Genomic DNA, 13,458 nt, shown 5'->3' with positions numbered 1-13,458 from the left:
ACTTAGCCAATTTAGATTTGACTCAGCCATTCTGCATATCAACTGATGCGTCAAATAAAGGTAACGTTAAATAAAACATTTTCCCTTGTTATAAGATATCTTAAAAAGGTCTCACTCCTAAAAATTTTTAATATGGACCTAACACTGTCTAACTTTGTATCTATCCAAACAGAGATGACAGGCTACCAGAATGTCACGTTACTGGTCGACACGGGAGCGGATATTTCGCTGTTTAAAAGAAGAACGATAAATCCAGAACAGATCGTGGACAGATCCAAGGTTACCCAAATAAAGGGGGTGACAGAAGGGCATACCAACTCTATAGGAACTAATACTTACAACTAATATTTATATAGACAACTACAGTATCAGTCATAGCTTTCATATCGTGGTTAACGATTTTTCGATACCGGCAGATGGAATCTTGGGACGGGATTTTATCTCGAAATATCAATGTCGTCTAGACTATAGCAACTGGACTATGACAATAAAATCCAAGAAAGATATATAACAATACCAATATATAATAGTCCAGAGGAAGACGTCTTGATAATTCCACCAAGATCTGAGATTGTGAGGCAACTCAACTCACTTAAAAATCTAAAACAAGACTCTGTAGTTCAGAAGGAGGAGATAGACCTTGGAGTTTTTACCGCCAGCACCATAGCATCTAGCCAATCACCCTTTGTAAGGATACGAAATACAAATTTCAACAGTGTTACCATCAGAAACCCAAAAATTAAATGCCAAAACTTATGTAATTACAACATTTTTTTACATGGATAGCAAAAACAACAGTAACAAACAAGATAGAAATAAGCTGTTACTAAAGGAATTAAACACAGCCGACGCTGCAGATTTTGTAAAAAATGACCTCATAAACTTGTGTCAGGAATTTTCCGATATTTTTGCACTAGACACAGATACATTAACTATAAATAATTTTTATAAGCAAAAGCTAAGACTAGCAGATGACACCTCTGTGTACATAAAAAACTACAGAACACCATATACCCAGATAGGCGAAATCAATTCCCAAGTAGACAAAATGTTAAAGGATAATATAATTGAGCCGTCTCAAGCAGAATACAATAGTCCAATACTGCTCGTCCCTAAAAAATCTAATGGCGAGAAAAAATGGCGACTTGTAATTGACTACAGGAAAATCAACAAGAAACTTTATGCTGATAAGTTTCCCATAGCGAGAATCGATGATATCTTGGATCAACTGGGAAGAGCCAAATGGTTCTCAACACTCGACTTAAAATCAGGATTTCACCAGATCCCACCGGAAGAAAGCTCACGGGATATCACCACCTTCAGCACAAACACAACTTCCTATTGCTTCACTCGTTTGCCATTTGGTCCTAAAGTCAGCCCAAACAGTTTCCAAAGGATGATGAGCATCGCTTTTGCCGGTATAACACCTGAAAAGGCTTTTCTCTACATGGACGACATAATTGTAATAGGATGCTCAGTAGGCCATCACCTTTAAAATTTAAGAAACGTTTTTGACACTTGTCGAAAATTCAATTTAAAACTATATCCAACTAAATGTAAATTTTTCCAAAACAACTGCTATTTCCTAGGTCACCAAATACGTGCCGACGGCATTTCGCCGGATGAGTCGAAATATGACGCAATTCTTAAGGACCCTACAGCACAATCAGGTGATGACGTCAGAAGGTTTACCAGTCTTTGCAACTACTATCGACGGTTTATACAAAATTTCGCTGAAATAACGGAACCCTTAAGGAAGCTTACAAAAAAGAATGCGCAGTTCCTATAGACTGAAGAATGCCAAAGGTCGCCGCCAGAAACTGAAGCAAATGCTCATCGACCCACAAATCTTGAAATATCCAGATTTTGAGAAGCCCTTTATTCTTACAATGGACGCGTCAAAAGAAGCCTGCGGGGCAGTTCTTTCTCAAAACGCAAAGGGTCAAGATCTCCCAATAGCATACGCTTCACGAAGCTTCACCAAAGGCGAAATTAATAAATCCGTCATAGAAAAAGAACTAGCTGCAATACATTGGGGAATTATCCATTTTCGACCCTACTTATATGGAAAAACCTTCTTAGTTAAATCTAACCACAGGCCGTTAGTTTACCTATTCTTAATGAAAAATCCATCATCCAAACTTATGCGTATGAGACTAGACTTGGAAGAATATGATTTCGCAATAGAATACATTAAGGGAAGTGATAACGTGGTAGCAGACGCATTATCAAGAATTACAATTGAGGATCTCAAAAACATGACGTCAGACTGCCACAGAATTTTAGCAATCACCAGGTCGATGACACAGAAAAGACAAATAGTCCTAGCTGACAATGCAGAAATCTCGGCAAAAACTCATGCTACAACAATTCAAGAAAATGGCATTAAAATAAAATTCGCAAATGACAATTACAATTTATTTAAAATCCCATCAGTAAAATTCACGCTTAAGCCAGATTATCTAAGGATAATTGTGGAAAAATGGGGAAAAAATTAAATCAGCGCTGAAAGCAAAATATGTTTCACCAATGGCAATTTTTCTTTAGGGAAAACATTGTCTCAGCTTCAAATTTTGGCTCGTGAAAACAATTTGCAAAAATTAAAATTAAAAACAAATGATAAAATATTTAGCACGTGCTCATTAGACAATTTCAAATTAGTAGGACAAGATTGTTTAGACAACTTGGAAATATTTTTATATGGTGACACCAAAACAATTAATGACGACAAAGAAAAACTAGGAGTTATAGAGAAATTCCACAATGACCCACTTTTTGGAGGCCATTGCCGCCAAAAGAGGCTACTAAAGAAGATAAGGACCAAGTATCAATGGAAGAATATGGCGCGTGACGTTGCAAGCTACGTAAAACACTGCAGAAAGTGCCAAATAAATAAAAGCAAAATCACCCATAAGGAACCCATGATCATTACAACTCCGCAACAGGCTTTCGACAAATAAAGGGGCATCAACTGTAGCAAGAGCTAGTCCATGATAGTCCATGATATAACTTTATTTTAGTTTTCGGCCCGATTTAGGTTTCGAACGGATTTGGGTACCGAAGTTATGGAGAAGTTGTCTAGCTTACAGAATATTAGCCATAAATCTTGGCTAAAAGATAATAATTCAACAAACTGGTCCCTTGGCTGCTATTTTGTTCAGTGGCAAAAAAATTCTTCCTATCACAGGATCATTAAACGTTTCCCATACAAAGCTTTATTCGGAGTGGATTCTCAAGTTGGTTTGTTTTCTACTAATTTGCCTTCTGAAGTTATTCATACTATAAAACGCGCTGCAGAAAAAATGTTGGAAGTCAGCAATAAAAAATTAAAGCCTTTGGATGTAGGCCAAATTGTTGCAATCGAGGTTCCTAAGGTAGATAGAGGACCACTTGATCCCAAGAATATATTAGGAGCTATAGTAAATGTAACTAACGGTGTTTATCAAATTGGTACTACACATGGCATGTTAAATCGATGGTTTTCCAGGGATGAAATTTCTTATTGCAAAAATAAAACCATCATTAACATCCCGGAAGAAAAGTCAATTTCCTTAAGGAAAGCTCTAAGATTGTTTTTAAAGTTTGAAGGACATCAGGGTTTTAAAAAGTGTTCTTGTAAACCAAGCAAGGTACAGTGTCGCAACAATAAATGTTTATGTTTTAAAGCTCATATGAAATGTAGTAGCAAATGTCATAAAAGCGGACCATGCTGTAATAAATAATAATTTTATCTTTTGTTTGTGACCTCAACCTTAAACTGTTGGTATATTTGTATATTTTCAAAAACATTAAAATCTCTTTAACGGATTTAGGTTAAAGAAAAAACACTTTGGAGAAAAATGCTTGTATCTGCCGATGTTTCAATTTAAATTAGATCTTCCTCAGGGCACACTAAAAAGAGACAAAATCTATAATAATATAATAAATCAGAGTTAATAATTATCTGTATATTTAATTCATGTCCATTTTATACAGATAATTATTAACTCTGATTTAATTGTCCATAGGTATTTATAATATTAACATAAATTTTACCTGTTTTTAGTGCCCTGAGGATGATCTAATTTAAATCAAAACGTCGGCAAATACAATTTTTTTTCAAAGTGTTCTTCTAGCTTAGACCGCTATAACTCCAACTAAAATCCACCAACAGTAAATAATTACTCTAGAACTCTAATTTTTACTTTTATTCCAAATAAATTTTTTATTTAAAATATTTATAGCTTAACTTTTTTTTCCTCTCTACTACATTTTTCGTAAGGGATTTAGTACAGCAACGGCCCTGCTCAATATTCTTGATAACATAATTAAGGCATCAGATCGTGGATATACGTCCGCGGTTGTGTTTCTCGACTTTAGCAAGGCATTCGATACTTTGGATCCAAAACTTTTTCGAGCAAAGCTGAAATAATATGGTTTTGAAGAAATAACTTTAGATTTGCTCGGGGATTATTTGGAGGGGAGATGGCAGCGTGTGTCTTTAAATAATAATAAATCTGAAAGTCTTCGCGTGGAGAGGGGTATGCCACAAGAATCAATACTGGGGCCACTGTTATTTATTATTTTTACAGCGGACATGTGGAAATCTGTTAGAGGCTGCAACCTAAGTCAGTATGCTGATGACACCCAAATAGGAGCAGAATTCTCAAAAAACAATTTTAAGGCGGCTGAAGACAGACTTAATGAAACGCTAAATAGTATATTAACATATTCAAATAATAACGGTTTAAAGTTAAATCCCAATAAATCCGCAGTAATGTTCTTTGGGCCAAACACCGGGTGGGCTAAATCGAATATAAAAATTCAAATGGGTGGTGTCGATATACCAGTGGTTGCAGAGTACAAGAACTTGGGAGTTTGGTTCGATGAAAAATTAAGATTTAGGGGACATATTTCAAGGGTTAAACAAAAATCCTATTTTTCATTGCGTAATTTATATAAAAGCAGGCACTCTCTCAACTTCGGTATAAAGAAGCAGTTATGTGAGACCCTGGTTTTGTCCCAGTGCAACTACTGCAACTTTGTCTATGGCCCTTGTCTTGATATGAGTAGTAAGTACAAGTTACAAAAAATACAAAACTCCTGCATAAGACTTATTTTTAATCTTAAAATATCACGTCAGCCATAGACTAAAGGAGCTTCAGTGGTTAAGTATTGAGGACAGACAGCAGCTTCATTTTGCTTCTTTTCTTCATAGGATGCTCAAAACTGAATCGCCAAACTATCTATTTGCAAAAATTACTTAGATCAAGCCTTCATAACCGAGATACTAGATATAGAGACTATTATGAAATTCCAAGGCATAAGGGAAGCTTCTTTAAATCTTGCTTTAGCTATACTTGTGTTAATTTATTAAATCATTTGCCTGGAAACATAAAAATGTTTAATCAATCAACTTCGACTTTTAAAAAGAAGTATAAAAGTTACCTTTTTTCTAAATACTAATCACTTTATTTATTTTATTTATTGTTTATTTTTTCTTTTTTGATTAATCACTTATTTTTGTCTTGTGGATTCTGGAGAGAATTTTGCCTTATTTTTTTGCTTTTGATTTACTTTTGTCTGGTAGACTAGAGACTATTTTGTGTTGTTAGAGACTATTTTTTATTTTGATTTACTTTTTGTTTTGTAGATTTTTTAGGGACAATTTTCAGTTGTATTTTCTATTTATTTGAATATTTAATTTACCTTACTGTATGTTTCGACGTTGTTGTAATTATTGAAATCTTATAGTTTGTTTTTGCTATGAATACTCGGCTAGCAACAGCTGTGCTGAATCTCACCGAGTATAAAATAAAGTCGTTTTTATTACTAGTTTTGTGAAAGCTAAAAAAAGTCCAAGGCCAAGATTTTTAGCTATACATTCTACATCTATTTCTATAATAACTATATTATACATAGAAATAACAAATTAACTGCAATGAAGCAAAAGCCGAGATGATATTGCTTTTATATAGTAATTCGACTGGATGGCCGTCAATCGTATTATAATACGCCTAAAATTATTAGTGAAATTGTGATATTTTGAATTATTTGAACTATATGCATATTGAAAAAGCCTAGGCGTATTACAATATCTGCGACATATGCACCTCACGAAATATTCTGAGATTTGAATCAGCCCAATAGCGACAGTTGTGACGATTCACAGTACCGTTTAGGAAAAAGGAGCATTCGTCAGAAAAACATACATTAAATATCTTCTGAATGCTGCTTCTCTTAATACCAGACACGGTTGATAACTTCCTTGTGCTCAGTGTAGGATCTTGCACAATATGGCCTAAAATAGCTACTTCTGAAGCTTCATTCACCACTGGATTATCCATTTCGCGCTTTTTATTAGCCACAGACTCAGTTTCCCTAAATTTTTGAACCAATTCCAAAATGTACTTGCGCTGGACCTGTCGATTAGGGTGTTATAGTGTGTTAAAGAGCTGGGCAGTTCTATTAGCATTTTCATTGTTCGCAAAGAAAAGAGAAATTATTTCAACTCTTTCAGCAAGTGAATAAACCATTATCACACTCAATGTTGTAACTAACTTTAAAGAGCTATTTGTTTGACACACTATGATCTGACAGCAATAATTGACAACCACTATTAAACTTCAAAATGTTGCTATAATAACAGTCTCAACAATAACCTTGCAGAATTGGCAAAGATACCTACGGGTATTAAAAAAAAAAACAACAGAAAGTACGGTTCACAATGTAGGAGAACAAAATTTTTTGTATTTATTTAACTGCTAAATTTACAAGCATTTTTTTTCATAAAAAATGTTGACATGTTTTTGTAACTTTTATTAGCCGCTGTATCGACTAGGCAAATAGTAACGATTTAAAACTTTAGGGTTATAATCCACATAAAAATACCTTCAAAATAAGGTATCACTCGACCCCCCGTTCCATTTAAAATGTTGAGGGCCCTTGTCACCCTCGCTAGGGCTTTGCCCTCAGGGGGGCGAAACTAGCAAAAAAATGGTTCCCCCTTGAATCAAAAATTGACGGGTCCGAGGATTTTTTCGCAAATGTTCTGAGGGACCCAAAATAGGCTCTGTTTCGTTTTCAAATGGCCACCCTGTATAAACTAATCACTAATCCAATTATACAACAATAAATAATGACATAAACCAAAACCATAATAATATGGTTGACACACATAAGTGTGTCATAAGAAAAATAAAATACTAATTATTGATTATGGAACCTTTAGTTCGGAGAAAAATAATACAACAATATTAACAACCTTTACTGATATTTTATTTTTGCTATTACATTACATACATGTGTTTCCCACTTTTTAGGCAGATTTTATTTTATTTATTTTTTTTTGTGTATAATATATTTTTTTGTTTAGTTTAACGTTTTAAAAATTGTCTTTAACTTTTTGATTTTGTTTTATTTTTGTTATTTTATTTTAGGCTTAAATTTTATTTATACCTTTTCTGTATATGAGACCTATTGTGTTTTTGCATATGTATGCCATAGTCGTTGTTACATTTACTTGTTTATTACATTTTGTACGAGCACCTACCACACACTTCACTTTATCAATTGAATTTATTTGCATTTTTTTAAATTTTTAATGGTTTCAATGTAATCGTTAAGTCGCTAATTTCTTCCAGGGAATTAAAACAAAATACTGAGAAACATAAACAAAATGAGAAAATTTATATTTCTCCAAGAACTAAAATATTCAAATTTATAATTTCTTCGAGGCATATGAAGCAGATACGGCTTACATATTTATTATCAAATTAAAAAGAATGTATTTTAACTTCTTAGAGTCAACAAACAGTTTTGAAATAGAAAAAAAAGAAAAAAAAGTTCGCCCGAGCAGGGACTTGAACCCTGGACCCTTGGATTAAAAGTCCAATGCTCTACCGACTGAGCTACCCGGGCTGATGGTAAATTTTGTTAACAGGGTCAATCATACTTACCAAAATATCTATTTTCTTGATAATATATTAATTAAAATTTTATTTATTTAATGTATACATATTATAATGGTATGACATATATAGAATTGCCTCGTAAGGATAACAATGAAATGAATCATATGCGCATTTTTGATAGCAGTATTAAAGAAGATTAATTAGTTAATGTTCTTATATAAGTCTCTATAGTACCTTATGATTAAGTTATAAATATTCCATAAACTCTTAAATCAATATTTTAAATTACCGTTTGGGACAATTAAGGTGACATACAGCATATTGCAAACAGTGACCATCAGCCCGGGTAGCTCAGTCGGTAGAGCATTGGACTTTTAATCCAAGGGTCCAGGGTTCAAGTCCCTGCTCGGGCGAAACTTTTTTGTTTTTTTTTTTTGCAATTTGTAAAAACCCCCCTAAAATATTATTCAAATTGTATTTGTGTTTTAAATCTACAATTAAGTTTATAACAAACATATAAAACGAATTTCATAAAACTATAATAATTATCGGAAATTGGCAATACCTATAAATATTCGAAGTCAAATTTCTATAGTATAGATGCTACAAAAACAACATAAAAAAACATCAATATAACCTAGAATAAGTGCATATCCACACCCACAGCTGTGCAATAAAACTGACTAAAAACCATAAGCAAACGCATAAAAAAGCAGCCCCACTAAAACTACCCTCTATTACCTGCTTAACGAGAGGAAGCAAAGTCTGTTCTACGCTACGTGTTTTAATTTCTAAGGAATCAAAGTCTCTTAAATCTACTGCTGATGCCATATTTTACTAAACTACACTGGCCCTCGTCATCGTCACGTCCTTGTTTGATCCATAATTATTTGTCTCTTTTCCCATACATAACCTCCCTAATCATGTAGGGAATCAGATGTGCAATCAGCTGATTAACGTCCAGGATCCAGAACGTTGTGTCTTTCTCTGGACTTCTGGATTAGGGAGCATACGTAAGTCGTGGATTAGAGCTAGAGAGGGCGACATCTAGTTAAAACAGTTGAAAGTCAATGGAATTAATGAAATAGAGTTCTGGGAAGTTGGGTTTTATTGGGGTGGTAAGGGTTTATTTCGCAAAGGGTTTTATAAGAATTTTTGCGCTATTGATTTTGGAGTTTTATAATTGTCTTGGAATACCTAGATGTAATACCAAATTACATAGGTACCTAGTTTGGTGATAATTTAATTTGAATTAAACCAAAGAATTAATTTAATTAAGGCTTGTAATGGATTCGTTCTATTTGCGTGCAAGAAACTACATAGTTGCAACTTTTTTTCGACATAATTATTAGCATAATTTATTAATTTTCTAAAGTGGACCGGATAATTAATAACGGTCACCTTGTCACTGTCAATCGTTATTTTCGATGTAAATTGTTTGGTCGATTGCATTCCAATCACCAAGCTGTGTAATGTCAATTTATATACACCGTTGCCAGATTCAATAATAATTCTTGTAAGATGCACCATTTTGGCAAACTATTAAGAATTATGGCAACCACATTTTTAATTTAAAAAGTATACAGTAATACTTTTAAAACATTTCACCGAATATAGTTAAAAAATAATTTTTTTCCGAAAATCGATAAGAAATAATAACATTTTTGACAACATATTTGAAAGAAAAAGTCAATATTTCCTCCAACTTGATTGTTGCCTGGCAACCGAAAATAACAGTAAGGAAATATTCATTTCTGTACTGTAAGGAAATGTTATTTCCATACAGTAAACTTTAGAACATAAGTGCGAACAGGCTTTTTCCTAAACAATTTTATTTTTAAAACTTTCAGCACAAACAAGGTTAACATTATATTTTAAAATTATTACTTATTATTTGTTATATTTACTGTTATTTGACAATTAGTACAATTATTGAAAACTGGAAGAATTTGGGAACTAATAGCATTATTTTGTTGAATATTTTCCAAACTAATAATTTTATTTGTATGACAATAACTATTACTATAAATGATCTTGATGTATTGGTTTTTGAATCCGGTATGGTAACTAAAAGTTTAGATAGTAGGTCTTGTATATCTTGTACAGTCATTTTAACCAGCTCGTCCATTCTGCAAGCTCCGGAAATTCCAAATATTACAGCTACCTACAACAATAAATAAGCATGTAAAGAATCCAAATATAATTTGAAGTTTTGTAAGTTACCTTAATCATTAAATATTCCTTATCTGGAGCTTCCTGAATAAATTTGTTTATTTCTTCTTTAGTTAAAATCTTGGAGTTTTTTGGCTTATAGGCATGTGCTTGTTGTTTCAGGAATGCCCGAAGTTTTGAATATTCAGATATATCCACATCATGTCTAATTGCAAGGGTTGCCTTCAGCATTGAATAATATAAAGTTGAAGAATTCATCTTGGAACCAAGCTCCAAGAAGTATGCCATTACAACATTTTCCGAGAAAGAAAGTTACATTTTTATTCGTACGGTAGTCCATGAAGCGGTTGTATGCATAGTTATACTTATTTCTAGATTTTATTGGTAACAATTCCAATGATGCAGCATTCACTGCCTCCGTGAGTTCTGGGAGGGTTTCAGAAATGGAACAGTCATCATCACTCATCATTTTACACGTTACTTTGGCTTTTTAAAACGTTAAAAAATCAACACTTTGGAAAGACGCCACAAATAAACTTTTCACTCGTCAAGTTTGACAATTTAAAATTATGTACTTCGTTTCCGTAGTTACAAAACAATGTTTCATGGCTTCTTTTATTTAAGGGAAAAATAATAATGTTGATTTAAAATTTTTAACATGATTAGTAATAATTTACCGTAATTTTAATGATTCCCGATTTTCGGAAAAATAGTATGTAGACCTCGTAGGAAAAGTCACATTCCCGGACTCCGTATTGCCAGTCTCGGCTTGCGCCTCGACTGGCAATTTTTACGATCGCCCGGGAATGTTAAACTTTTCCTACTAGGTATACAATATACTATTTCTTTGTGGAAAGTGGAACATTATCCCGAAAATATGAACAACAAGATTTTTAATTCGACGACGTGGCAACGCGGCCGATAGGAATTCAAGATGGCGCGAGCCATTTTGACGTTCTGAGCCAAGGCTGAAAACTTTTTCCAATTATTTTTAAAATTTCTGTTTGTTTTTTTGTCAAAATTGAAATTCCTTTAAGTGCGGAGTGTCCTGTGTCTGTGCATTCGAAATTTTAGTAACCACGTCATTTATCCACCCAGAAAGACGCCCCGGAAAAAACTTCGACAGCTCATCAATTATTAGAGACACACACACACCACAAAGTTTATTCTGTTTTTTTTTTGGGTTTGCTTTCCCCATTGTGAAACCAAAAAAAAATTACTAACGAAGCAACTCGCTATATGGGCAAATTAACTGGTATATATATTTAACATACATGGTCAGGATATAAAGGATTAATCAGGGAATAAACCATGGAAGCAATGCAATATGAGCAAGCCCGCAATATGACCCTCTTATTTTTCTTTGAGAGGCTTCTGGATAAGGGCGAGCCCCGCACCCTACATGACCTAAGTTGTCAGTTTGGTTCGAAAGGTTTTACTAAAGAAATGAGGCAAATTGCTGGAGGGTCTCAGAGTGGCCTAAAGAAGTTCTTAAACCAGTATCCCTCGCTTTTTTCCATGGAAGGAGACTATGTCATGATAAACACTTTTCAAAATTGTGGAACCAAGAGCTCGGCAGGTAAGTTGTGACTTAAATAATCTGAAAAATTGTTTGTTTAGTTCAAATTTCGTTTAGCTGAAATCTGCTATTAAAAAAAAATTAAATTTTTAGCTTCAAATAGCCCGTATATGGTTTATTTAATATTTGGAAGCGTCAATTAAGCAAAAACTACCAAAATTTTTCTGAGGAAATGCATCAATCATTTACTATTTTCTGACTTTAGAATTACTAGACCAATAGTGTCTTCTCCCAGTGCCAGTTTGGGGTTAGAGAGCATAGGAATACTGTCCAGGGCATCCTACATCTTGTGTCTGATATAATAGAGCCATTTCATAATTTTCAGTATAATTCAGTCTTTCTATGTGATCTGAGCAAGGCCTTTGACTGTGTCAATCATGGCATCCTTATTCAAAAACTTGAATACTAAAAATTCCATCATAATAGTATAAAACTCGTCGAGTCTTATCTTCAATGAAGATCTCAGATGGTAGGGGTCGCAGGTGTGACATCAGCAAGGAGGGTTTTGAGCATTGGAGTGCCACAAGGATCAGTTCTGGGGCCCATCCTCTTCTTAATATATATAAATGACCTTCTTGAAGGGGAAACTCTTGCAAAATTCACTTTCTTTGCTGATAACACAACTGCTTCTTATGCTGCAGATTCATATGAGGAATCACTACTTGGATCTATTGCAGTATAGGTGAGGGCTGAAGATTGGTTTTGCACAAACAGACTGCTTTTAAATAGTGATAAGACACATTGGGTTACATTCTCTATGAGAGATCTGTCAAATGTAGAGAATGCATCAGAGGTGAGTTTTCTGGGAGTCATTTTGGACCCAAAGCTCCAATGAGGTAAGCATATTGATGGTCTTGCGGGGAAACTCAACAAGGGCCTGTATGTGCTCAGAAACCTCTGCAATTGTATCTCTGCTGATATGTTAAGAATAGCATACTTTGCCATTTTTCATTCCCATCTTTCATATGCAACTCTTGCCTGGGGCCATGCAGCAGAGGTAAGCAGAGTTTTTAGCTTGCAGAGAAGGGCGATAAGAGTGATATCTGGTTTAGGTTACAAGGATAATCATTTATATGTTAAGAAACTTTTATATGTTAGTCTTGGTCTCTTGACTGTGCCTTGTTTCTATGTGCTAGAGTATCTGCTGTATGTTAAACAGTGTGAGAGTCAGTTTCAAACTCACAGGGATGTCCATGACTACAACACTTGTGTAAGGAACAATTTGGTACCTGCCTATTGGCATTTGGGGAGGTGTCAGGATGGTCCAGGGTACTGGGCTATTAAGTTTTTTAATGTATTACCAAATATGACTAGGGTTTTACCAATTAAAGATTTTAAGCAAAGGGTGAAGCATTATCTAATAAACAATGCATTCTATTCTTTTGACGAGTATCTTAATTCAGATTTTAACATGTTGTAAGTGCCATTATTCTTAATCTTTTTGTTTCTTTTGTTTTTAGTCCTTTTGTTTTAGTATGTATCTTATGTGAAAAATATTGTTTGTAATTGTTTTAATGAACCCTTTTAAGTAGTTTCTTTTCAATTAATATTGTTTTATCTTTTTTGACGTATGTAAAATGTATATGTGATAACATGAATAAATTATTGAGTATTACTGAAATCAGTTACATGAATTTTTTCATTTATTTTTTCAAATATAAATATGCTAAAAACACTGCGGAAATGCATAATTTTTTTCATAAATTATTTGGTTGGGTTGGCTTTTATATAATATTTATTTTCACTTTAATCCAATTCAACCCAAAGTGACTTCTATATGTCTCACTCCCACTCAACCCAACTAAACCAAACCAA

General features: G+C 33.7%; 2 protein-coding genes and 2 non-coding genes across 4 annotated transcripts in view; 2 read left to right on the top strand and 2 right to left on the bottom strand.

Annotated features, from left to right (window-relative positions):
• Nucleotides 1-8,870, bottom strand: part of LOC126747184 (alpha-catulin) — a 281,545-nt gene extending 272,675 nt beyond the window's left edge. The window contains exon 1 of the mRNA XM_050455705.1: nt 8,634-8,870. Coding sequence (XP_050311662.1) covers nt 8,634-8,723 — 90 coding nt within the window. The 5' untranslated portion in view covers nt 8,724-8,870. The remainder of the gene's footprint in view (nt 1-8,633) is intronic.
• On the bottom strand, nt 7,827-7,899 carry Trnak-uuu (transfer RNA lysine (anticodon UUU)). The gene has a single exon. It is a non-coding gene; the product is annotated as a tRNA-Lys (tRNA).
• Nucleotides 8,233-8,305, top strand: Trnak-uuu (transfer RNA lysine (anticodon UUU)). The gene has a single exon. It is a non-coding gene; the product is annotated as a tRNA-Lys (tRNA).
• Nucleotides 8,871-10,983: 2,113 nt separating the features above from the next.
• The window catches only part of LOC126747172 (uncharacterized), a 43,018-nt gene continuing 40,543 nt past the window's right edge, over nt 10,984-13,458 (top strand). Inside the window, exon 1 of the mRNA XM_050455678.1 lies at nt 10,984-11,643. Coding sequence (XP_050311635.1) covers nt 11,376-11,643 — 268 coding nt within the window. The 5' untranslated portion in view covers nt 10,984-11,375. The remainder of the gene's footprint in view (nt 11,644-13,458) is intronic.

Source organism: Anthonomus grandis, chromosome 2 (assembly GCF_022605725.1).
Source record: "Anthonomus grandis grandis chromosome 2, icAntGran1.3, whole genome shotgun sequence".
In the NCBI taxonomy this organism is placed as follows: domain Eukaryota; kingdom Metazoa; phylum Arthropoda; class Insecta; order Coleoptera; family Curculionidae; genus Anthonomus; species Anthonomus grandis.
Note: the sequence above shows the minus strand (reverse complement) of the source record. Positions and strands in the feature narration are given on the sequence as shown.